General features: G+C 42.4%; 2 protein-coding genes across 2 annotated transcripts in view; both read left to right on the plus strand.

Moving 5' to 3' along the window:
• Positions 1-1,616: 1,616 nt before the first annotated feature.
• pxdc1 (PX domain containing 1) lies at positions 1,617-11,051 on the plus strand. Its single transcript, XM_022748818.1, has 5 exons — positions 1,617-2,143; positions 8,890-8,981; positions 9,079-9,196; positions 9,297-9,408; positions 9,889-11,051. Exons 1-5 carry the CDS (start codon positions 1,888-1,890, stop codon positions 10,010-10,012), a joined length of 702 nt encoding a protein of 233 aa, XP_022604539.1. The 5' UTR covers positions 1,617-1,887; the 3' UTR covers positions 10,013-11,051.
• Positions 11,052-14,027: 2,976 nt separating this feature from the next.
• The window catches only part of tmx3 (thioredoxin related transmembrane protein 3), a 36,535-nt gene continuing 24,314 nt past the window's right edge, over positions 14,028-26,248 (plus strand). Inside the window, exons 1-10 of the mRNA XM_022748760.1 lie at positions 14,028-14,094; positions 14,378-14,435; positions 15,967-16,006; positions 16,906-17,029; positions 17,709-17,754; positions 19,677-19,757; positions 20,231-20,330; positions 20,521-20,598; positions 20,909-20,975; positions 25,492-25,590. Of these exons, the coding sequence (XP_022604481.1) occupies positions 14,061-14,094; positions 14,378-14,435; positions 15,967-16,006; positions 16,906-17,029; positions 17,709-17,754; positions 19,677-19,757; positions 20,231-20,330; positions 20,521-20,598; positions 20,909-20,975; positions 25,492-25,590 (727 nt within the window). The 5' untranslated portion in view covers positions 14,028-14,060. The remainder of the gene's footprint in view (positions 14,095-14,377; positions 14,436-15,966; positions 16,007-16,905; positions 17,030-17,708; positions 17,755-19,676; positions 19,758-20,230; positions 20,331-20,520; positions 20,599-20,908; positions 20,976-25,491; positions 25,591-26,248) is intronic.

Genomic DNA, 26,248 nt, shown 5'->3' on the forward strand with positions numbered 1-26,248 from the left:
GCTGCTCTGCCTGGTTTTCATTTTCCAAGGGTCCACTGTGATGTATATGGATTCAAATTTATTTTCATTTAAATGTAAATGTTTCGTATATATATTATATTATTATCAATTATTTATCTTTCTCAGTATTTCTTACCGGCATTTTGCAGTTTTTCTTTCTCGTACTGTCAATGCAAATTTCCCCAGTGTGGGACTAATAAAGGAATATCTTTATCTAATCTCTTGTGAAATCACTTAGCTTCAGTGAGTGGTTTACATTTCTAGACAAGAATCCCTCACTTACTCCAGAATATTTCCCTGTCTGTGTCGTAGCAGCAGCATCTTTTCTGTGCAGACAGAAGCGATGTTGGCACCGAGGAACAATGAAACAGCTGAATATAAAACCGTCAAACATTAAAAGGGAATCTCTCCGGGCAGCTTAAACGTGGCAAATTGAAACTTTATATTTTCCTGACTGGCTCCATTCCCTTATTCAGAGCATTCACTTTTGCCACGGTGAGCCTGAAACGCTCACTGAGGTGCACTTGCGAGCTCAAAAGGGGGGCACGAAGGCAGACTTTCACACCTACAATCTGCTCTGTGTCGTAAAACATAATGTGCCCATTAGAGCTGGATTGCTCTCTCTCATCTCAGCTGCACCACTTCCAGTTTTATGCACAGATTTTCCTGCATTCATACGGCCCTCTTACCACATGTGTGCATTTGTGCGCATGTGTTTTACAGTTTTGGCATGATACTTCCTGTGCCGCATTGTCATGAATTGCTTTTACCAGAACAGTCCTTCTCCCACAGTGCACGAGTTAATTACAGCTGAATCGTCATTACTTGACATGGCCGTGGCTTCCTGTAAAACGCTTTTACTGGTCTCTGCCTCTGCACTCAAGGGAAACATTAGCGTGCTGCTCAATGGAGCTATGCAGAACAAATCAGTCACTCTGACAAGGAGACAAATAACAGTGCATCTTTTTCACTGTGGCTAACATTTGGCTATAATAGTATTTGTGTGTCGACTTGAGTTATATGAGGTCAGAAACTGCAAATCCTGCAAATAAAACTGATGCATTTCATTTATTGGCCTCTTCTTCAAATATTTTCTTGTGGGTTTTTTTATTTTCCCCCCAAACATCTCATTTCAAGATTAAGTGATTTGAGGAAGACGTGGCATCAAATGCAGCTGAAGGAATAAAGAGAAAAAAGGTTCAAATAACTTTTTTTTCTCTCCTTCTCCTGATTATAAATCAGGAGATGGGACAGTTTTGTTTTTGCGGCTCTTTGCATAATAATAGGCTCCTCTGTTGTCAAGGAGGGAGGAAGGAAGGAAGGAGGGAGGACGCAGAGGAGAGGGGAGGAAACTGTGCTGAAAGAAAACTGCTTCCCCAGACAGTGTGAAGTGAAAAGCTTCAGGATTTCGGAAACAGACGAGACAAGGGAGCAGCGCTTTGATTTCACAGATCAAACAATATCATGGAGCTTTATTTTTATTTCTTTTAAATCTTTTGCACTTTTTTTTTTACTGATGAAGTCGGAAAAAATAAACTTATACATTTTGCAGGGGGGAGGGGGGGAGGGGTGTTATCTTTGACTCTAAAGTCTATTTTTTTCTCTTTTTTTTTTTTTCTAAATCATGCCACGTTGAGATTACGCCTGTGATGAGCTGAGCAGACGCAATGATCATCCTCCTCCCGCTCTCACGCGCCGCTCACAGACCGCCGAGAGACGACGCGCCGAAAAGTTGTCCAAGTTTTCTTTCCTCATCCGCCGCATTTTCTTTTATTCTTCCACATTCCTGCGGCGTTGACTCCTTCGGTCCTGAGACCCACCACCACCGCCACCGCCGCCACCACCCTCCCCCGGCCCGCCCCAGCATGCTGGGCTGACGTCTGAGGAATGGCATCGGCTGTGTTTGAAGGCACGTCGCTGGTCAACATGTTTGTCCGGGACTGCTGGGTCAACGGGATCCGGAGGCTCATCATCAGCCAGCGGGGGGAGGAAGAGGAGTTCTTCGAGATCCGGACCGAGTGGTCGGACAGGAACATTTTATACTTGCACCGGAGTTACTCCGACCTGGGTCGGCTCTTTAAAAGACTTGTAGAGTCCTTCCCTGAGGACAGAAGAGACCTCTCCAAGTCTCCACTGATAGAAGGTTGGTATGAGGGGAAACAATAGAATGTGACACTAATGTGACCGGAAGTGGTGATAGAGCATTAAACAGTTTCACAAATGATATTTAAATTATGATCAGGGGCTTAGCTACACATTATGGGACCATATGCACAGGATTTAGGACCCCACCCCACCCCCACCCCCTTCTGTAATAATAATTGTTTTAATTCCTGATCAATAATTTGTTTATTAAAAAAAAAAGTCAGAAATAGAGAAAATGCCTGACAACAACAACCCCCAAAACTTCAGTTTCCAATGATAAAACATGAAGAAAACCAGTAAATCCTCACATTTATCTTGCAGACTTTTACACTATAACAAAAAAGAAAAAGTTAAATTATTGGTGATTAAGTTTCTGTCCACAACAACTAGTTTCATGTCATCTTTAAACTCCTTTCCCACTCTCGACACAGCTGCTGTTTCAGTGCTGATCACTGTTTTGGACTCATTGGAAAGTTCAGCTTTTGCAAATCAGTATTCGGGGGGGGGACTTTGCTTCTGCTCGCCACAGGAAAACTCCTGCAAAATGATAATCCTGTTTACATTTTTGCCTGAGACAGCTGTTGTTTAGATTGTTTTTTTTTTGTCTGGATTACAATCAGATCCTGTTTCCAGAACAGCTGCGTGAAGCAGAACTGTAAAACATTTCTAAATGTGCAATTTCTCGCCAGATACTTTTAGTGTTGGGTGTTGTACGGACAGCACAACTGGGCATCACATAATAACTCGTAACCTAAGATCTAAGATGGTGTAACTTATGGTGTTTTAAGGAAGTTAAATGAAAACAGGAAAACGTGTAGCTAAACATAATCAATAAGGTTTTAAGGGTCAATCTGACCACAGCCGCTTCAGAGCCTGGATTTACATGCTTTTGTTTGGACAGCTTAATAATTAACAAAAGTCCACGTTCACATGGTTTCCAAATCCTTCGTCAATATTTAGGACCTGAGAGATTGTGTGATCTGAAAGGTCAGCGAGGTCACCGTTTTGGGAATGCACCAGAACTACTTCATCGGACCTCTTTAGGGAACAGTAGGTGGATGTTACTGGGTCACGGCAGAAACATTCATAGATACCCAGCAGTGAGGCGAAGGTTGTTTGCGCTGTGCAAGCGTCACGGTTATCGGCGTCACATCGCTCTCCGACAAAGAATCAATCAATGAATTTGGTGATGTGTGATTCTTTACAGATCTGAAACTGAAGCATAATTTTTATTCCTTCATGCAAGTAGCAGTACGAAACGTCACTGACGATCTGAAAGGTTGTGATTCATCATCATCATCATCATCATCATCATCATCTGCTGATGCCAGCTGATTTAAGAGGGCCGTGTTCTGTCAGATACCGACCCGACACCGTGGTGCCCTTGCGTTGCCAGTTGGATTGGCAGTGCTCCCAGCTTTTTCTGTGTGTGTGTGTGTGTGTGTGTGTGTGTGTGTGTGTGTGTGTGTGTGTGTGTGATATCCCCACTCAGTCTCCTTGGCACTGCCCTTTTGTTTCTACCCACTGAGCCTATATGAATGTTTTGGAAACATCCCTTTAGTGGGGACTGGAAAGCTCAGCTTCCTGCCCAGACACTGAAAATAGCTGACGGATTTGTTGACAGCTCGCTCGCTCGCTTTGCCTCTGCCAGTGCAGCGTGCACTGCATTTTGGGAAGAGACATTTCAGAGCTCATGACTCACTTTTTCACTTCTTTTTTTTCTATTTTTTAACTGTCTGTCATTGTTCATATCCTCACTACAGCTCAGAGATAAATGGGGCGGTGATATCAGTGCTGAGGCAGATGTCAGTGTGTCTGCAGTGGTGACTCAAGCTGGTTTGACAATTTCATTGATTGATTGATATCAAGCCACAGGGTCAATAACAATCCCCCTTTTGGCCTTTCCTTAATTCGTTCCTCTGTTCAATATTTCATTTGCATCTCTTCTGATTTCCTCAGAGTGAGAGTCCTGAGACAAACCGAAGCTTTGGCCTTTCTCAGTCCACTTTGCTCCAGTTTCTGGCTCTGCTCATGTTTTCCTGTTTCTCCGCTGCACCCGGGCAACAGAGGGGGCGTGCAGAGCGTTCAGACTTATGTCATGATGACAGAGGGGAGCTGGGAGTGAGATGAACTTCCCATATTTAGTCCCTGTGGTCTGTGAAAGCCTCATAACACTTACCTGACATGTGACCTCAGAGTGAACACTGACAGGAAGTGATTGCTCACATTCCATGCAAACCAGATACCACCGGGGAATGTAGATGCAGGCTGCGTCTGAAAACTCCCACTTACACGTCTTCATGTCAGTCACCATGTTGGTTGGTCATCATCTATGAAAGGAGAAGCATTGGATCATGGGAACTTTTTTTGTTTTGGGGTTTTTTTATGAACATATATTTGGTCTCTGAGCGTTCAGTGGAAAGACCGGACAGGGACGTGTGATGTCAGTGGGGTGGGGCGAGTCAAGGCGAGTGCATGAGAGGAACGTCTACCAGTGGTTGTCATGGCGGCGTATATGCTCTACAACATAATCATCTTTTTTCTGTTATATACAGAATATGTGATGTGTGGGTGTGGAGACAGAGCTGGCCTGAGTTACAAGTCATTTTACTAATTCCTTTAGCTGTTAAGTAATTCAAGTTTTAAATGTATTCTCTTCTAACTCTGAGTGAACTGTTCCTTTAAACTTGAGATAAGGGTGAGTCACAGTGAGGCTCAGTTTAAGAGTTTTGAGAACGATGAAAACTTTAAATGTGTTTTGATATTTGAGTTTAGATACTGGTTATGTAAGTCAGAGAAAGATATGTAATTGAGGAAATATAGTGAAGCGCTAGTAAATATAGTGCATTAGGTAGGAAACATAGTACACTAGGTAGGAAATATAGTGCACTAGGTAAAAAATATAGTGCACTAGATAATAAATATAATGCACTAAGTAGGAAATATAGTGCACTAGTTAATTAATATAGTGCACTAGGTAGGGAATACAGTGCACTAGGTAGGAAATATTATGCACAAGGTAGGAAATATAGTGCACTAGATAATAAATATTATGCACTAGGTAGGAAATATAGTGCACTAGGTAGGAAATATAGTGCACTAGGTAGGGAATATAGTGCACTAGTTAATAAATATTATGCACTAGGTAGGAAATATAGTGCACTAGGTAGGAAATATAGTGCACTAGGTAAGAAATATAGTGCACTAGATAATAAATATAATGCACTAAGTAGGAAATATAGTGCACTAGTTAATTAATATAGTGCACTAGGTAGGGAATACAGTGCACTAGGTAGGAAATATTATGCACAAGGTAGGAAATATAGTGCACTAGATAATAAATATTATGCACTAGGTAGGAAATATAGTGCACTAGGTAGGAAATATAGTGCACTAGGTAGGGAATATAGTGCACTAGTTAATAAATATAATGCACTAGGTAGGAAATATAGTGCACTAGGTAGGAAATATAGTGCACTAGGTAGGGAATATAGTGCACTAGTTAATAAATATTATGCACTAGGTAGGAAATATAGTGCACTAGGTAGGGAATATAGTGCACTAGATAATAAATATAGTGCACTAGTTAATAAATATAATGCACTAGTTAATAAATATAGTGCAGTAGTTAATAAATATAGTGTACTAAGTAGGGAATATAGTGCACTAGGTAGGTAGCGACTTCAATACGCCTTCACAGACAATACTGGTACTCGTACACAGGATTACTGAATTTTGATGTTTGACTGAGGCATCCAGAAATAACATGGTGGCGTAGCTGCGGCGAGCTAGTGGTTAGGAGATAAAGTGTTACGCTGTCGACATGCGCTTATCAGATCCATGCAGAAGATAGCTGTTGCTTACAACATCTGATGACTGTTATGACAGCGTGTTTGAGGATGACTTGAACACAGCGCAGTTCCTATTGTAAACCTACTTGTAACTGTGTTATTTCAGCTAATACAGTAAACAGAGGGGCCTGCCAACATGGCAAACTGTCAGAGAACTAACAGATGGTTAACTTTAGCATGTAATTGCAACAAAAAACAAAATCAAACCTATGAGGCAGGATCATACACTAAATGTCATCTGGCGTGTGTGTAATTACTGTCATTTGTGAGATTTAACCATCTTGCTGCATCAGGTAGATAAATGTTGAAAACGTAGATTAATTATTAACAACACAAGGACCACTGTAGCCAGGAAGCCCATGCAGGAAATAGTCTCAGTTTATATGAAGACATTTTCCAGAGAACCACCCTGTAATTGTAACAAACACAGCAAATCAGAGATTAGATACACACAGATGAGTACTCTGTAGTTTTTGAGATGAAATTCACGGTGTGCAGTGGCTCAGGAGTAATACCCTAAGGCATGGTGGGTTTATTTTTTCTTTCGTTGTCTGTATTTATTTTGTATTTGGGCGATTCCCTGTGTGCCACAGTGGGAGGGGAGCTGCAGTAAGAGTGGAGTGTCAGTAGCAATCCGGTGGAGCCCTGCAATTTTGGAGTCTGGATTGATTGCATTCTGTTGCTGCCCGTCTGCGACACACACTCGCACACGTTCTGTGCTATTTCCAAAACTAATTAGCGAGGAGGCGCCTCGCATGTGGAGCTCTCTGAAATCGCCCCAGCTTGCTGTTTTTCAGCAGCTTGTGTACATGAGAGTCTCTCAGCTGATTAACATCCTTGTAGCATCCATGCGATGGCAACGAGTACGTATTGAATGTGCAGCCTCTAATCGAGAGATATGCGCATCCGTCTACATGTCACATCTACTGTGGTTAACGCGATTAAATCTTGCACAACCAGCACCAAACTGTTGCAAAAATAACTCCACATGTTTCTCTGTTTCATATTAAACAGGCCCGTTGCACTATATTTAATGGTAAAACGTAAAAACGTATGATCAGTTTAATTCCAAATAAAATTCTCCTCGCACAAAGACACAGTAACTGAACTTTCAGTAATAAGTGGAGACACAGCCTGTTGTATATTTGGCTTCCTATGATTGTTACCAGCTCCAAACACAAAAACCTCTGATTATATTTTATTATACATTCTTCCTAAACCCACCCTGGATGTCTTGTGTGTCTACAGCCGATAAATAATGTGCGCTGGTTTGCACTTGATCCATTACATAAGCAACCTACATGGCAGGAAGAGTGGATGAACTTCACTAAACTGTTTACAAGAGGAACAACTGACGAGACTGAGTGTGGGTTCTGTCTGTGGTGAAGTTTGACATCCAGGGCCGGAGACGAATAAATAAAATAGTTACACCGGCGTCGTGTCTTGAAGAAGAGCACCCGGAGGCGGTGTGAGGTTCAGACTTGGGCGGGCTCCTAGTGATGATATAACTACCCAATCACTCTTTCACATCCCCGTGGGTATGATGTCATGACTGTGGGACCATTATAAATGGATGAGCTTGTGACTGTGTGCGTCGTGTTGCTTCAGGCGCTCTTACTCAGAGCAACCGAAACCGCTGTGTGACTACGTTTCATCTGTAGCGCTTACATCAGACAGAGGCTCATCAGCGCGGCTGCAGCCTCCATCATTATTCTCCTCGGCGCAGCCCTTTGTCAGCAGGGCGGTAAATGATGCCGACTGCTGACTCACATGGGCGGCAGCCTCGCAGGCCTTCTTGCTAAAAGTGCTGATTTCACACTCCCACTACCTCTTAAATTACGCTCCTGGTTTTATGCAGGATTAACGCGTTATCACAGACGCCGTTGTGTGGAGCTTCTCTACTCTGCCATTACTCCTCTTGTACCAACACCGGCAGTTTGACAGTATCACGTTATACTGTGCCCTGTGCAGACAGTGATAAGCAGTCTATTTTTTTGCCTCCCTCTACTGTCTTGGGGTAAATATCAGGGTGCATTGTTAATAAAAAAGGTTACTGTATTTAATAGACTACCACCTTTTCTCTTGCATTCGTAGCAACCTTTTTCCAAACTTGAGATAAATACGAGCCTGTCCGGCTGTGAGTCCTGACCTATGGGTGGATAATAGTCTGTTGGCAGCAAAGGTCAAAGCAGCTTTTTTTTATCATCCAGGTACAGAAATAGTTACAGTTAACATTTAAATTGTGGGAAACTTTCTTTCAACATTGGTCTCAAAAGCTGTTTGCCAATTCAGGGGCAGCATCCTCAGTCTGGGTCTACGAAGGCCGAACCCCCCCCCGCCCTTTGCGACGCAAGGCCCTTGTCACAAAAACGTGAGGTTTTAGAGTCCTCGGTTTTAACAGATGAACCGAGCTGAAACATCATACTTACATTTAACAGTGTGATCCTCAGCCTCTCTGACGGTGTTGTTTGCTGCCATATTATTTTCATTAACCGGCGTGCAATGAATTGTGGGAAAGGTTCGGCCACGACGGATCCACCTGAAGGATCCTTCTTTGTCCAGGAAAAGAAGGATGCATTTCTTGGCATTTTTAAGTTTTAATTAGTTAATTAATTACATTTTTTTTTATTGAAAATGTATAGAAACAGGCATAGCTAAATGCTAACAACAGCATGCTAATATGTTCGCAATGATGATGCTAACGCGTTGATATTCAGCAGGTATGATATTAATTGGTTCCTTGTTGTAGTTTAGCATTTTAACATGCTAACATTTGCTTAATTAGCACTAAACACAAAGTAATGGGTTTAATGTGTTGGTCATTAATTCTGCATTTTATTTTATTAAACCAAATTATTAAAATGTCTGTACTGTATTTATTTGTTTGTTTCAGGGCTGGTAAAAATCAAAGAGGCACACGACATTGAGGAGAAACTGAACGAGGTGGAGAGACTACTGAAGAATGCCATCAACATGCCGTGCAAGGTACGACATTCAACTGCAAATAAGTTTTTACCGGGGGCCCGAAAGGTGGATGTTGGGGAAACCTGCAACTAAATCCCCCATAATCCTCTCTCCGCAGTATTCCAGGTCAGAGGTGATGTTGACGTTCTTCGAGCGGTCGCCGCTGGACCAGGTGCTGAGGAACGACAAGGTCCACAGAATCCAGCCGTGCTTTCAGAGTCCGATCAAGATATCAGGTACGACGTCTCTGTGTTTCTTTCCTTTTCGTTGCACAAAGACGGAGACGTTAGGGGCGTCGTGGCGACTCAACAGGTGATGTGACGTTGTACCTTTCAGAAATCATGCGGTCCAACGGATTCTGTCTGGCCAACACGGAGACCATCGTGTTCGATCACAATATCCCTGAAGAAAAGGAGAGACCTTCGTCCACTGACTCTGTGGAACATACGTAAGTGTTAAAATCGCCCCCCGGTGTTCCAGCGTTTGATGCCATGAAGCTTAGGTCAGAACCTGAAGATGGAGTCAAGTTTGCACAGATTCTTCGCTTGTTTACTACGTACGTAAGGATTTCTACATTTGCTCTTTAAGTGCTTCGGCCGGGGGGAAGAGGCCATTGAGTGTGAACTCACCCTGTGACCCTCCACCCTCCTCTTTATGCACCACAGGAAGTGTGTCTATGCACCTCTTCCTTCCCTGGGTGTGTGTAGGAAACAAAAGAGGAACACATTCCTCTCGGGTCTTCACACAAAACAAAACTTTACATCGCTGACATTTTTACTGATGCAATGCTCTTACCTTGTACTAGTAAAAAGGATGTAGACAGCTAACACGGGGCTTTAGATAAAAGGCATCAAAGATTTGATTCCTGGGTTAGACTACATGGGTGCTTCCTGTCCCTGCAGTAATGTGTCTGTCGTTCTGTTGTCAGGTATGAGGACGGAACAGAGTTTCTGCCAATGGAAGCAGACGTGTGCGACGAAGAAACAGAAGCGTATGTCACCAACCTTTCCTACTACCACCTGGTCCCGTTTGAAACCGACATCCTGGAGTGACAGAGGGATTTTTCACCCACAAGACGTTTTTTTTTTTGCCAACGGACGGTCGACGCTGTCGCCGCGCGCAGCCGCTCCGAGTTAACGCTGCCGCTTAGCGTAGCATCCTCAAGAGTTGCTTAAAGTTTTCTAGCTCACGTCGGAGTCGGGCAGGTGCACACAGTACGCACCGAAATACTGACAGAACGCGACGGCAGCAACACTTTATTTTATTTTTTGCCATTTTCTGTGACGTCACCGGTGTGCCTCATCCAGAGCCTTATTTAAAAACAAATCAGGACAAGAGTCTTCAGACTGACTATTAGAAGGATTTCAGGTGATGTGATGCAACCTGTGAGGACCGCACGTCGGCTGAAATTTGGAAAGGAACCAAACCGCATTGGACCGGTCACTGTTACTCATAACTCTGCTGAAGTTACCAGCACTCTTTCTTTATCTTTAGTGTTTAACCGTGCGCAGCCAGTTTCACCGGTGGACCTCGATCATAGCATCGGATGCATCTTTAAACTGCTTCCCTTCCACTGGTGTTTTGTTTGCTGTGGGAATGCAGGAGTGAAGCTTTGTGTATGAGCTTTGTTTATGGTGCAATTTACACCAGCATTTAGGGATTTCTTTTTGTTTTTTCGTGTTCAAGCTTATAACTCCGATTTGTTGCTGTGATAAAAGACGTAGCTTCTTCGGCATGAGAGAGCTCCGAGATCCAGGTGAAACTGGACGTGATGCGTTCTCATGAGAAGGTTTAGCTGCCTCCAAGCTAAATGAATAGAAATCATAGGAATTTGAATTTAAGGTTAAACAAATAGTGACTTAAAGCTGCTGTTAAATTAATTTACAGTTTAAGCTACAGAAACATTTTTCACAGTTAAAGATATGTGCTTCTGTTTCGCTTGGTTCAACTATCAATTTCAAGAACGTAAAAGAAATATGAAGTGCCATTATCATCCTGTTACAACACAGTCTTTCCAAAGTGAGAGCTCAATGCTGCCTTTTTGGATGTTGGTGAGATTTTGTTCCTTAAATAAATGTAGAATGCAATATGTGTAAATAGTGTAGCTGGTATTGTTGCTTGTTTTTAATGTGTATAAACAAATAATTTGATGTGTCTGAGCAGAGAATGAGTGCTGCCATTATGTGGATAACTGAATCATCTCACCGCTATTGTCGCCATCTGATGAGTGATAAAATGGGGCAAAGAAAGCTTTGTTTTGTTTTATGGGTCAACTGAGGTCACATCTGACCCCGTCCTGTAAGATGACGTGAGTGGGTTCAGTCAGACAGCTGACTACAGTGAACGTGGGAGTCTGCAGCTTGGCCTGCGATGGTTGGAGAGAGAGAGAGAGAGAGAGAGAGAGAGAGGGGGGATACAAGTCCTCTCTTTTTCTAAAGAAGAAAAACAACATGGCTGTACTGTGTATAGGAAAACACTTGATTAAAATGCATGCCTTTTGTATGTTTTCTGGGTCCCTCCCACAGTGAGGAGGCTGCTTTCACTTCTGCATCTAAAACCGTGGAGCTCGGTGCAGCGCTGCACGGGTTGTGAGTGCAACTGAAATGCAGAAAATACATTTTTTTGTGTGTGTGTGTAGGGTTAAATGTATGGAAGTCCGTCTGCACGCATTGTTTTGACGCTCCTGTCGATGCAGAGGTTGCATTCACCGTCTTACAATGTGGGCTAACAGCTTGTGTCCAGTTTTCTGCCCTTCTTAACACAAAGGCATTCAACCCTCACAAACTTGGCACACAAGACTCCAACAGGACGGTCCTCCGCATGAGTCTATTTAGTAACACAGTCATGATCACTATTCACCCCGTGAGAAAGTACAGCTCTTTCTCAGGGCGTGAAACTATTTCATGCTCTCTTTTTTTGGATACTGGGCCGGTACTGGCGGGGAGGGGGCGGTTCTTTCTTTTCTCTCTTCTCTCCAAGAATGACGTCTTGCATTGATGGATATTCTCTGGATGTAAAGGTTTTTCTGTTGTAGAAAACAGCCACATGAAGGCATCGATTAAGATGATTCAGTAACAAGGAAACTGGAATTTGTCATTTAAATTTTCATACTCTGCGAAGAGGCGCTTGATGTTTCCTGTGAGCTCGTATTCGGAGATCAAAGAATATCGACACCCCTCCGTCTGCCTCAAGGCCCTTCATGAGCTTAAGCAGTCGGTGCATTATAAATATTCTGCCACAGTTTCCATGAAGTTATGACTAAAATGGTACTCAGCTGATTCAGCGCAGTGACAGGAATGAGTAACAAAACACTGGTACTCCAGTTTCAGTTGTTTTTGTTTCAAACATATCACTATGCCCATCGTTGTCAGCCAGGGGTGTGAGGATTCAGATATGACAGGTAATATATGAAAATAATAATTCACAATAGGTTGTTATTTATTGTGTAAACTCCAGCCACACTCCTGTGAAGCTAACCGCTCTATGCCTTGTAACACGTATGTATGTATCTGGTGTGTAGACGTGTAAATGAAGGAACCGACCGAAGATGACCTTAATTATAAACGTTGAAGATGAAGTGTATGTTTGATAACTTTAAAGATATTCAGACAGTATTAGATACAAATTATTATTCTCGAAGCTTCTCAAAACAAATAAATACGTTTTCAATAAAAACAAATCTTCATGGTGTTTTCTTTTTCTGAGAAATGCATGATGGGAACACACTTATTGGTCTGAAGTTGTAGAACAAAACTGAATAAATTAACTGTATTTCAGTACAATTTCAAGGTATTTTCAGTTTATATTTTAATACTTTCATTTCAGTTGGAAATATTGCACTTAATTTACTTCACCACATTCATCCGACAACTATAGAGTTAATTTGCTGATTAATTTTTTAAATACAAAACATTATCTCATGTAGTATATATGATATATACTGATATAGACTAAACTTCTCAACAGGAAGTAGAGTAGCTCATGAGCAAAAATTAGCTGCTGAGGATTTTACCTTTTGATTTGAAACAGTGATTTTTAGAAGAATATGCATCATATAAACACAGTATTATTAGTAGTAGTGTGGCTTTTAATTTAATGATCTACATGCTGCTTCCACTACAGGCAGGGAATGGTTTGGTCTGTTGCCCATTTTAATTATCTTAGAGCACCACCTTGTGGTGAGTATTGGTAATCATCAGCTCAGTATCTCTATAATAATTAATGCACATAAATACACATTGAGGTTCATTAACATGTTTATCAGATAATTTCTTAAAGTCTGTTTCGCTCTGGAGCAATTTCCAAACAAAGTGAATGTATTATTATTGTTGAGTATACACACAATACACAATATATGCTATTTGAGGTAGAAATAATGACAAAACAGTAGATAAAAAGGAAAAGATAAATAAAGTAACATAAAAATAAATTGCAGATCAAACTCATGACATAACACAAGGCTGCAGTGATCACAGCTTTAGAGCTTGTGCAGTATTTCAGTGTGTCCAGGTAGGATATGAGATTCTGTAGCTACATGGTGTAAATTGAATTTTGCTTGTAAAGAAATGGAATTAATGACATGCATGTTCTTGACAGACATTTAATCGGTAACAAATACGAAATAAAATAAATTAGATTTGAAATGATGATTATCTATTGTCTGTTTAAACAGCTGTAAAGGTCAAACCACAAAGTTTCACAAAGTTAGTTATAGTTTCATCCGTGTTGTGATAGAAGGAGGGTCAACATTTAACTTATTTTTTATTTTTTACCTGAAATAACAAGATAACATCTGTGCAATATTTTCACAGACTTCTCACTTTATTAAAAAAAAAAGAAACAAATAATTCCAAAAGTAGGTTTAATAATTGTAGTAATTTTATTTATTTCTATTTATTATTTATTTATTTTTTCTAATTATATTATTTAAAAGAGAGAATATCTTCACTTAATTTTTCAATTTCAAAATAAAATCCCCCCCGAAAAATATGCAGCTGTTTGTGCTCGAGTGCGTCGAGGAGGCTGCGTAACCTCTCGCGCATGCGCGGAAGTACCTGATTTAGCCGCTGTATTTCCTGCTTGCTGTTGCAACTCGAAGCGATGGCAGAAGTGAAGGCTTCCCTGATTTCTGGAGGTACGTTCACTTTTCTATTCACACCGTGTACCTTTGAATGTTAACCCGGGTGTTATCACGGACGTCTGTTCAAGCGGCCATTAAAGCTGCCGCCGTGGAAACTGTGAGGCGGACAGATGCACAGTTAGCCGGGACGGCAGCTTTAGCTGGTGATGCTCCAGTCATGAGGTCTCAGGCTGGAGGGGAGAGCAGACTGTAAAGCTGTTGTTCACATTAACACCAACGTGTACCCTGTCTGATTTCATGTCTCTTGTTTGTTTTTGTTTTTGTTTTAATATTACAGTTATAGCGGTTTTCCTAAGTTCAGCGGTGCTTGCATTTGTTGAGGACCTAGATGACACGTAAGTGATGCACTCCCTGAATGATCCTTCAGCCTCCTGCCGCTCACACACTGTAACACGGTCTGTAATATAACTTGCTAGTGTACACACACACACACACACACACACACACACACAAACACACAAACACACTATCTGTTGTAAATCCGAGTTTACCTCGCTTTGGCTTGGCTTCCTTCCTGTCAGGCGCCAAAACACAGTCATGCTGTGCAGGTTTTTTAAGGGGCACATCACATTTTCAAAGGGCCTCAGGGTTAAATAAAACAGAAGCAGAAATGGATCTTCAACTTAAATTAAAGAATGCATTTAAATGTGTGAAAATACTTTAATAGAAAAAGTAAAAGTAGAGTGTTTCTATAATGTTGTCCATGTCATTCACAGTATATCAGTGGGGGCAGGGTATACCTCTCTGTAGACAGTGATGCAATGACAAAATAATAATACAGCTGAATCAGATTGCAGTAGTCCTACCGAGGTGTACCTAATAAACTGACAATTCAGTGTATATCATATAGTTTGAATATTATTATAATGCTTTGACAAGTGAGCAGCATTTTCATGTGCAGCTTTTTTAATCTGTGAGGATGCATCGTATTTTTTTTTTTTTTTTTTTAGTTTGTCATATGTTGTATGCAACTTTAGCTTCTGGATAAATGTCGTGCCGTAAAAAGAAGAATATATCCCACTGAAATGTGGTGGATTACAAATACAAAGTACCTCAGGATTGTACTTTAGTAAACGTACCACTGGAGGAGGAGGAGGAGGAGGTTGTCTGGATTTCTTCTCAGGTCTCCAGTTGCACACTGCCCTTTAATTGGATGCATGTGGTGGGAAGTCTCTGAAGGTTATGTCTCTAGTGTGTATTTGTGTTGGTGGGAACTGCTAATTATGTCTTTTGCAATTTTGTTACTAATGATGATTAGAGCTGCAACCCTCATTTTAATCCCTTTTTTTTTTTTTAAAGGCAGAAATGTGTTTTTCTCATTGTTACCTCACTTTGAAGTGAGCGAGCTTTTGATATCTGTAATTTTTATCCAACAAGAGAGAAGGAGTAGATTTTAGTTTAATAATTTTTAATGAGGTTATTGATTTTTTTGTTTTTGTTTTTTGAAAAACCATATCAGAGACAAATAATTATTCTAGGCAGGTGTTTCTTTTTTTTTATTCGTCCTAAAATGTTTCTTTTAAGCAAAAATACCAAACATTTCCTGGATCCAGGTTTTCAAATGTGAGAATTTAATACATATCTTTGTCATACATGAATATCTTGGGTTGAATTTATTTTCTGACATTTCACAGACAAAACGATTTATCAAGGAAATATCCCGCGATAATGATAATGATAATGATAATGATAATGAAAGAAATAGTTAGCTGCAGCCCTAATGATAATTTTAGTGTCTTACATCCATATAGCTGATAATATTATATAGCTTGTATTATTTTGTAGTGTTTAAAATGTACCAAGCGTCTCTTAACAATATACAGAATATGATTAACTTTAATATTTCTATTCTTTTCTTTCCAACAGTTTTAAAGACACCAGAGTGAACGACATCTGGCTGGTTGATGTAAGTCTGACATTACACACACACACACACACACACACACACACACACACACAGTCTGGGCCCATTCAGCTATGCTTTACTTCACGTCCAGCGCGCCACTGTCCTGATCATCCCTTGCGGAAACGGCAGCCGTCAGGGCGGGACGTGGGAGGGTGGAGGCGCAGCGGGTGTGCAGACTGTCCTCTGTGTTTGTGATTAGTCAATGAGAAGTCATGCATGCCGGGCAAAGCCTGGGGGCTCGGAGGGGTTTATATCAGATAGGAGTCTGGGTCCGTATAAGCAAATCTAGCTCGGACACTCAAAGCTGCTTTCACTGCGAGTTTGGGGATGAGCTGTGACACTGGGGCGTGTCAGTGTATTGATAAGAGGTTACACACAGTCAGACTACTCCACTAGCACATTACTGTTTGATTTAAACTGTAAATCCACTAGAAGAGGAATTTGAATTCAAAATATTTGCCAGTAACTTATGAGTTTAACTTCATATTTTTAGCTCCACTAATCAATATTTAAAACACGTTTCTGTAATAATAATAACAATAATAATAATAATAATAATAATAATAATAATAATTATAATGCATCGTGTTGAATATGGAAGGGTTGATGAATTATCAGCTAACTCAGCAGGTTTTTTCCAGTGTGTTTTTAGCCTCTTTTAGCTCGTTGTTTTGTTTTTTCAGCACTTTACACTGAATCTCCGGCTCTTATCAACATGTAAAACTGTTGATTCACAAAAGAATTTACTTATTTTTTGTGATGCCGAACCCATTTACTGCTGGTACTTTTTGATATTTTGATCATGAATAACAAATATATGTTATCTTATTTTATTATCTATTATACGTGGTGTTGAAATGTTGATCTGAAGATTGCTTTCTTCTCCTGCTCGTTCTCAGTTCTACGCGCCGTGGTGCGGTTACTGTAAAAAGCTAGAGCCGGTATGGTACGACGTGGGAGTGGAGCTGAAAAGCTCCGGGTCGCCGGTCCGTGTGGGAAAGATGGACGCCACTGCGTACTCTGGTGAGTAGATGATGAAGCAGCTGAACGTGTCCCCTCGGAGCCCGTTTGTCCCCAGGTGATTATCTCGCATGTTGGAGACGAAGGCAAAGACAAATCATGATCATTCCCTGTATGTAAAGGGCTTTCAGGTCCCATCAAAAGCTGCAGTTACAATTTTAAAGATGGATTTTTGATGATAATTTAATTATGTCACAATATAATAAGCAAATTTAATATATTTGCCACAATAAAAGATATAATAACCATAAATCAAGTCAGTCAGTGACCTTATTTATGTTCCACTTGTCTTTTAAAGGAACAGTTCCACATTTTGTTTTATCTCTCTGTTAAATATGAAGCTACAGCTAACAGCTGGTTAGCTTAACTTAGCCTGGCAACTAGGTTTCCAGCCTTTATGCTAAGCTAACTAGGCTATTTATTTATTTATTTAGTTATTTATTTGTTTATTTGATAATGACAATGCATGTTAATGAACATCAGTAGAAATTACACAATGTAAAGACGCTGGATTGAAGCAGAAATACATATTTACTTCAGTCGTCCAGAGACAGTTTCAGCTCCAGCTTCATAGGTTCCTTTAATCAGCTGTTTTCAGATGGTTTTCTTTTTTTTGTTGGATACAGAAAAAAATGTTTGTCACTTCTTCTTTGAGACGGTTTATTTCCTCTCTGTGTTGCAGGAATGGCGTCGGAGTTCGGCGTTCGCGGTTACCCCACGATAAAACTGTGAGTGTCTCTCTGAAGTTCTGGACACCCAGAACCTATAAACACAATTTTTGAAGTTAGAGAGTCAAATTATTTCGACTGTTTTCCCGCTGCCAGACTCTTCTTCACACGTCAGCGCAACTTCGAACAGGCCTGAAGAAATCCATATGAGATTAAAGGGCTCGTTGAATCTGGGTCCGGTCACAGTCTGCGGATCACCCTCGTCTCTGTGAAGCCTCTCGTGTTCCGCACTTGTTAATCACCCCTTCATCCCCTCAAGTGTCTCGACTTAAGTTTGTATTTTTGTTATCATCAGGATCCTTTTCCCCACTGTTGTGTTTTTTCCCCCCTGAGGTTTTGGCCCGTCGAGGTTCCTGTAGATGACTTACTCAGGAGAGATCAAGGTGTTGTTGCCGTCAACTCGAAGCATAACCAAGTGACGACCTGTGTTCACACCTTCTGAACTTTAATTTTATTAAGTTCGTCACGCTCAGATGTTGTTAATGATACGTTTCCTGGGTGAGGAACCCGTTTTTAAGATTAGCTTGAGCGATTTTAAATTGACACCTCCTGTTGCTTATATTTATACTTTTTCTCCGGGACAATTTATCTGGGGGAATCTGTGGATCAACAAATGTGATCCGCGTGATTTCTTTCTCCAACTGTGAGCCAACTCGTATTCTTCATCTAACTTCTGACAAATTGTTTCTTGGGGTGCGAGTGACACTGTTTTGAATAAAATGAATGAATCTTACGTAGACGCCAGCTGCTCCGGCGGCGGCGGAGCTCACGTTGGCTCCTGGAGAAAACGATCGCCTCGCGCATTACGGAGTTTTCCGACATATATTTGAAACGGAATCATCCGTCTTCACGCTGCCATAATGGCCCTCCCCATTTAGTTTCATCAAGCTCATTTGGGAAACTGCCACAGGATCACGGCAGGGTTCATAACATTAAACCAAGCAAGTGATGAAACATCCATCGACGAACACGAGACACCTCCCCCGGTGACGGAGGGAGACTTGATTTAGAGTTTCTGTTTCCCCCTGAGTTCATTAAGCCCTGTGGGCTGATGCAACCTTAGTAATCCTTAATGCATTCTGCTTGTTGTACGAGCTCGACTCGGGCACTTTCCTCCGCTGGAACTCAATTAGAGAAAGTCATTTGGTTTTTTTTTTGTCTTTTTTCCTTTTCTTATTTTTTTTCCCGCTGGAGGTGCGATGATTTAGATTAAGTTGACCTTTCTCCCTGATAGATCTGCTGTTTCATCACAACACCTCGTAAGAGACAGGTTTCGGTTGCCATGCGCACGTTTCAAGACAGAGACGAGAGTTTAATGGGCTAAAGAAAGGCTGCAGCTAATGATTATTTACATTATTGATTTAATCTGGTGATTATTTATTTATCTTTGGCTATTAAATGATCGTTCAGCCCAGAGGTTTTCAAAGTGGGAGGTGGGCGTCACCAGAGAGAGGCTCAGTGAAAGTTATTACATCAGTGATCAAAAGGAGATCAGGTAAATGAGCCTGAATGTGTGTGAGTCAGTTAAAGTGATAGTTCAGAGTCAGAAACTAATAGAAACCTCAGGACAGACCTTTTTTGTAATGTGTTTGATTAAGTCTCAGTCGTGTCAAACAGCTGTATTAGGCTTGAAATAACACGATCATGATCCCGTGGGTGTCCGGGAATTGAGGGAAACAAAGCGAGTAAACTAAGGTGGGGTGAGGTTTGTCTGAGGGGGAGACGCAGGGTCAAATCAGCAAACGTTCACCTTTTGAGAAGCTGGAAGCAGCTAATATTTGCCAATTTGCCTTGATTAGATAATTAATCAGATGTGAAAAATATTCAGTTCCCCGCGGGGAGTTAAGAGCAGAGAGCGGTGAGTGATGCTGAGCGGTTTCATAATGAAATGATCTTGTTTTGTTTCTGCCTCTCGTCCTCAGGTTAAAGGGCGATCTCGCCTATAATTACAAGGGGCCGAGGACAAAAGACGACATCGTGGAGTTTGCCAACAGGGTGTCGGGGTGAGTCGCAGCCCTTCGAGCCGCCAACATGAAACCGATCAGTCAGTGCAGCTTCCCTCATTTCACAGGAACAGACGCCACGAGAAAAAAAACATCCAAGCCCGAGCTTATTGATTGCAGAGGCCATATTTGTTTCATAGCTCAGTGGATGTCTGCCTCTGATGCTCCAGTTTAGCCACTGTATCAACTGAGCCTGACAGATTTCCTCCTCCTTAAGGGAAATCAAGCCAGATCCGTGACAGAGGGGTTGATCAAAAGCTTGGCTCTGTTTTTATTTTTTAAGTCTGAGGCTGCAAGTAGTCGAATCCCCACTGGGTGGCGCCACCAGCGCATAAAATCAGCAGAGCAACACTTGGTGCACATTCATACATTAGTCACTACATCAGTGTCTCATTTTCTGTGCTGTTTTTTAAGTTAAATACACATTTAAATAAACTAACCCCCCCCCCGCTGTGGATGTTCTTCTCCCGCAGACCGGCCGTCCGAGCGCTTCCCAGCAAGCAGATGTTTGAGCACATGTTGAAACGACACGACGTGCTGTTCGTGTACGTCGGCGGGGAGTCTCCCCTCAAAGTAAGGACCAAGCTTCACCCCCAGCGTCGACTGAATAACAGACACGCTGCTTAACAATAAACAAAGACCAGCTTGTGTGAATCACCGTGCAGAGACTCAGACTTTACACCTGTTAAACACTGATTTAATGAAAGCTTTTGTGCGATTGCTAAAAGGCCCCTGTTTGCCTTTTTTAAAAATTCTTGTGCAGGAGAAGTACAACGACGTCGCCTCCGAGCTCATCGTCTACACTTACTTCTTCTCGGCTTCAGAGGAAGTCTTGCCAGAGGTAACGCTTTGAATATACATCATTGTTTTCTCTTCTGAAAGTGTCATGTAATGCATTTCTGAAAGATTGATACTCTTTAAGAGTCGTGCACCCAGTTTCTCTTTTTAATTTTTCTAGCTTGACGTGAATAATTACATTCTTTTAGCACAGATATTTTCCTAGAAGTGCACGCACAGATCCCAGGCTTGCATAGAGCTGTAGAAGATTCACAGTCAGCTGCAGAGCCGTGCTGCCGACAGGTGCACACACACTCAGAGTAAACATGATTACTGAAACTTGAAGTATTTTTTCTTTTGTGTGTCTTCACCAGTCGGTATCTTTGCCAGAACTTCCTGCGGTTGTAGTCTTTAAGGACGGAGCCTTCTTCACCTACGACGGTGAGTGTTGCGTCACCCTGTCTCCGGGTGGTTTTTCTTCCATTAAGTGTTGAGTAGAAATGAGTTTTTTGGGAGCCACGGTGGGCCACACAGTTTCCCTCCGTCTATTCCCTCCTCCTCCTTCTCTGGTTTTAATCCCTGTAACTGGAGCCGGGGCTTCTCCAGTCTTCCCGTCCCGGCTGCTCCTCTTTCATCTTCCTCACCACACTGAGTTATGGCGAGCCTGGCCCATCATAAAGCACCCGGGGCTCTGCCCACTATTGTGTGCGCGGTGAGGCCAGTGATGTTGTGGTGGTTTGTCTTTGGGCGGACACACATAGCAAAGCGGGGTGGATGGACTGCGACGGACCGCAGTTCGGGCCGGAGGAACCAAAGCGAAGCTGTTGCTGTATATAGAGTCACACGGAGCCGAGAACTGAATCAGCCGCCAAGCGTCAGCAAACTAAAATCATATTTGACATTGAAAGTTGAGAGGAGCTGCTTTCCCTCTGCCGCCTCACCGCAGCAGTGTGAGTTCTCCACGTCCCTCCATGATGTCTTGTATCGTGCTGCCGCTGCGGGCCTGAGGCGGGAGGCGGAAGCGGAAATGAAGAGCGTCCAGGCACAGCGTCAACACAAACGGCCCCCAGTAGTGGCTGTTGGGTAGGTTCGGTGCACGGTGGAGCACCCGGAGAACAAAATCCATCTCCGCCGCCGCCGCCGCCTGCGACCTCACGTCCGTCTGTTCCACCTGACCATTCCGGAAGGCGGGCTTCCTGCGCCAGAACCTCAGCAGGAGGGGCTCGCCGCAGCAGACGCGAACGACAAAGACCCCGCTCTCCGCAGAGTCCTCCAGCACCGTGAAACGGAGGATGCGCTGAATGTCCAGCATCGCCATGGTGACACCGTATTAAGCTTGTCAAGGGTGGTGGGTGGGTGCGGTGGGGGGGTGGGTGGGGGGGGAAGCGGCGTCTAGAAAATGGAGAAAGTAAAGCGCTTGTAATGAGATATCACAGGTGAAGCGATGCGGCTGTCGCTCGTTAAACACTCACCTGCAGCGACGGCAGAAGAAATTCCCCCTTTTCCACCGCCTGTGGTCTTCAGCATCTGGTTTCCGTCCAGCTGTGCGGCGCCACGTTTCTCTCAGAGGACCGGTCTCCCTGACAATCCACCGCCTGGAGCTCCGGCTCCTTGTGTGGTTTTTTTTTTTTTATTGCTCTCACTTTGCATGATGTTCTGTCACAAGCCTTTTTTAAAATTTTTTAATCAAATGTTATTCGCCTGAACTTCCGAGACACATTTGCATCAACACCCGGTGACACACTGTGACGTTTATTCAAGTGTGTGTGAAATATAACACACACCTTTATTTATATACTGTGCATATATGTATTTTTAGGGGCTGTATTGTTTGTATCCACCGGCTACAGAAGCAGCTTTTGTCACTTTTCTTCTTGTATTTCGTGAAGATGCAGATTCAAGATACTTATTAGAAATCCAGCGCTGGTTGTTAATGTGCAGATCCGTGTTGTTGCTGATCAAAGCCGCCCTGTCCAAAACAACGGCTCCTCGCTTTGTGTCGGATGATATTTGACACGTTGTTGTGGAGCTTTGATTGGTTTTAGTGCGCGTCACAAACACAGGCATCCCCCTTTCTGTTAAAATATAGTACAGCACAGAGGCTCATACATATTTAATTCTTCAAATCCTCAGCTTCTTACTGCTACAGAGGTTCGCACTGTTATTGTGCTTGAAGAGCCTTTTTCTTTTTCTCTTTTTGATCACTGCGTGTCTGCAGCGAAAGCTACTGGGCCACATGATAGTGCTGTGAGAAAAGTAGGGAAAGATATAATTAGGATGTATGTTTGTGTACACAGTGCGCTACCACTCGCTCTCGTAGTCGTCTTCAAACATGTTAACACACACTCTGGAGCTCCACATGAAGGCTTTCCGTGTCGCGGCTGTTTATGGTTCGGCCTCGGCCCTGACTCCTTCTATGGAAGAGTATTCGACACAGCGAGGCCAGGACTGTTTTGCATATGTGTGTCGGCAGCGCTTAAATGACTGATTAACAGTCCAGGACTGTGATGACGGGATGAGAAAAAGGTGACAACACAAAGACGACATTTTTCTGACGGCGGGTCATTTGAATCGACGCGGGGGGGGCGAGGCGAGGCGAGGCGAGGCGTCAGATCATATTTCACCTTCCTTGAATCGTTGGACGGGTGTGTTAGTGTGTATTGACATGTCGTGCCCAAACACACAGGCATAAAAGTTACACTTGTGTTATTTAGCTTATTCAAGTGGAAAATCAAAGAGGAAAAACAACAACATCCCTCATGTGAAATTCAATATTTCACTGAAACATCTCATGTGACGTCGTGATTTTTCAGCTTTGCATGTGAATAGTTTTAGTTTAGTTTATTTCAGTCATTTTTCCAACTTATAAAACTCAAATACGCTGATAGATACAATAAATAAACTAAAAACAAAAGATAAACAAGAACCAGCTCGGCTTATTATTATTCTGCCGGCTGCTTTTAAATGTAAACAGAGCAATAAAAGGAAGTAAGTATTATATATTAACTTATTATTTACCCATGAACCCCCCCCACAAACTGTGATATAACTGTTTTTATTGTTGTGTTTTCTTTTTCTTGAAGTGAAACACGAGCTTTCTGTTTCTGTTTCATACATCCTCCTCCTCCTCCTCGTCCTGCGTCTCACCTCGTTGGAGTTATCTGCGACGATATCGCTCCCCGCCTCTCTTCCGTCTCTTCCCTCCGGTTCTTCTTCTACTCTATTTGCATTGTCTTGGAAGGTCTTCTGTGCCATTAACCTTCATCCTTGAAACGTGTCAGAGCCGCCTCCTCCCTCCACTCAAAACTCTTGACACATGGCTCGTCCTCACTCCTCCTCCTCCTCCTCCTCCTCCTCCTCATCTCTCTCTCTCTCTCTCTCTCTCGTCTCCCGCTGTGTGAACTCTGGGCTGACAGGCTCCTGTAGGGCAGTATGGAGATGTGCGTGGCTGGCGCCCAGGAAGAGAGCGGCTCTAATTTGTTTCAAGGTGAAGCAGGTTCAGTCCATGTAGAGGTTCATCAGGCTGTATGATCCCAGTATGGGGCCCTTCAGCTCTCGCCTCGCTTCTGGTGGGGGGGGGGGGTGGATGGAAGCTGCATGCCGTCTTTAAAGCCAGAACATCTGTGGAGAGAACTCTCTGGAATGTCTTCCATATTGACTGACTCAGCAACAGCTCTGCTCTGCACACAGCAGCAGCAGCAGCAGCAGCAGCAGCAGCAGCACTGAGGAATAGATTGCATTGCATTAAGGTCATTTTTTTTGGATGCCAGTGCTAGCAAAAGCTACGACCTTGGGCTTTTTTTTAAAAAAGCGCGTCACAGGTTTTTAGGTTGTCATGTTCGCTATTGCGCTCCCGCCTCCTTTGGGGCCCTGCAGCCTAAAGAACCATGTAAAAGTCATCAGCGTTCTTGTAATTACTGTAATAGCAGCAGAAAGGTCATGATAACTTATTAACATGTCATAATGAGGTCCCGGCTACATTCGACATCAATTATGAGCGTCCTGCAGCCTCTTTCTCTCAGCCGGAGAGAGAGCGGTGCCGTTTATCCCCGCCCTCCCGGGACGCTCTCCCAGTTGCATGTTGCCTCCAGATGTTGTGGGGGAAAACAACAACATGTGGCTCACATTCAGGAAACAATCCTTTTTTTTTTTTTTTTTTGTTTTTTCCACTTTATTTTTTATTTATTTGTTGCACTTGATGGTTTTTTTGTTTTTTTTTTTTTTGTTTCCTGATGCGTCTGTTGAATTATGCATTCACTCTCCAAATGTGTAAAAAATCTGCCAGAACTGTGTCCTGAAAATGAATGTACGTATGTGTGGAGAGTCATTTACAAACCAAATGCCTTTTCCTTTGCTTTCTGTTTTTTTTTTTTGGAAGACAGAAACATAATGGCTGTGAAAATGAGGTCAGGTGTGGCAGAATCCCAGGAAAAAAAAAAAAAACATCTATTGTGAATGAAAATTACAGGTTTTCTTTTATTCTTTATTTATTTTTTAATAGTCTTGACAACCAGCTATTTGATAAATAGAAAATTAATCTTTTACAACGTGATGATTGTGGACAACCCGGCCTGAACAAACGCTTCTTTCACGTACGTCTCGACAACCGAAGCGTTACCTTTTTGATTGTTTACATCTGGCTCGACTCCCGGTCTGCTCGCTCTGACTCACGTCACGCCGTTTCAGACCCATAATAACCTCCCTGTCTACTTAACCCGGCGGCAGCCCTCTGTCAAAATAATTTCTGATTGCTGTTTGGCTGACCTCTGTCCAGGCATGCTCAGCTTGTGTCCCGCTCTTTATTCCCTCGAGAGCGTACAGGTGGTGAACACTGTGATCTTCTCACACACTGTTCTTTCTTTTTTTTTTTAATACAGGTTGTGTGCTGAATGTCGATTGGCTGTTTTTCTCGTTTCTTCTCCTCCTGAAAGATTTCTTCTTCCTGTCTGTGTTGCAGAGTACGAGGACGGCAGTTTGTCATCGTGGGTGAACAAGGAGCGCTTCCAAGGGTACCTGCAGATCGATGGCTTCACGCTCTATGAGCTCGGGGAAACAGGTGGCGTACGCATTAGATTCTTCATCCATAAGATGCCGTTTTCTCCCAAACAGCATTTTTACTTTTTAAAGTTCAGGTTTTGCTTTTTATTACACTTGAAAGTTGTACATATTCATGACATCTTGTTTCAAATAATGCAACTAATCTATACTAAGGGGGCTGCACGATACGCAAGGTAACGATGATGATTGTTGTTGTTGGGTCTCGTACCAAACACACGTTCCTTTTTACGTCTGGAGAATATGATTTGTAGGCCAGGGCGTTTCTGTAGCAACACGATGCTTATATTTACTAACAATGGACAACAATGTTATGACACATTTGACCTTTTATCAAAAAAAATGGCAGCTCCTGCGATTTGGCCATATTGCGATTTTGATTATTCCAGTTATAATAATATATAGTAGCAGTCATAATCCATAGGTTACAGTTGCAACTTACATTTATTTCAGCCGATTATTATAAATATATATATTTTTATTTTTGGATACATTTTTTCTTCTATAAAATGCCCCAAAAAAATACTGAAAAACGTCCAACCAGGTTTTCCAGTGTCCAAGGAACAGTCCAGAACCCGCAGATTTTCAAAATAAAGTTTATTTATGTCGCGCTCTTCGCAGACATGAGTCACCAGGTGTCAACGGTCATCACAGGAATA

The sequence above is a fragment of the Seriola dumerili genome, unplaced genomic scaffold (genome assembly GCF_002260705.1).
Source record: "Seriola dumerili isolate Sdu_G_001 unplaced genomic scaffold, Sdu_1.0 BDQW01000129.1, whole genome shotgun sequence".
Taxonomy (NCBI): Eukaryota; Metazoa; Chordata; class Actinopteri; order Carangiformes; family Carangidae; genus Seriola; species Seriola dumerili.

Bases quoted from the DNA above. Each gene is read 5' to 3' on its own strand.
- pxdc1 (XM_022748818.1), top strand. From the start codon at position 1,888: ATGGCATCGGCTGTGTTTGAAGGCACGTCGCTGGTCAACATGTTTGTC. The intron at 2,144-8,889 runs GTTGGTATGAGG...TGTTTGTTTCAG, and splicing joins CAAGTCTCCACTGATAGAAG to GGCTGGTAAAAATCAAAGAG. The intron at 8,982-9,078 runs GTACGACATTCA...CTCTCTCCGCAG, and splicing joins CCATCAACATGCCGTGCAAG to TATTCCAGGTCAGAGGTGAT.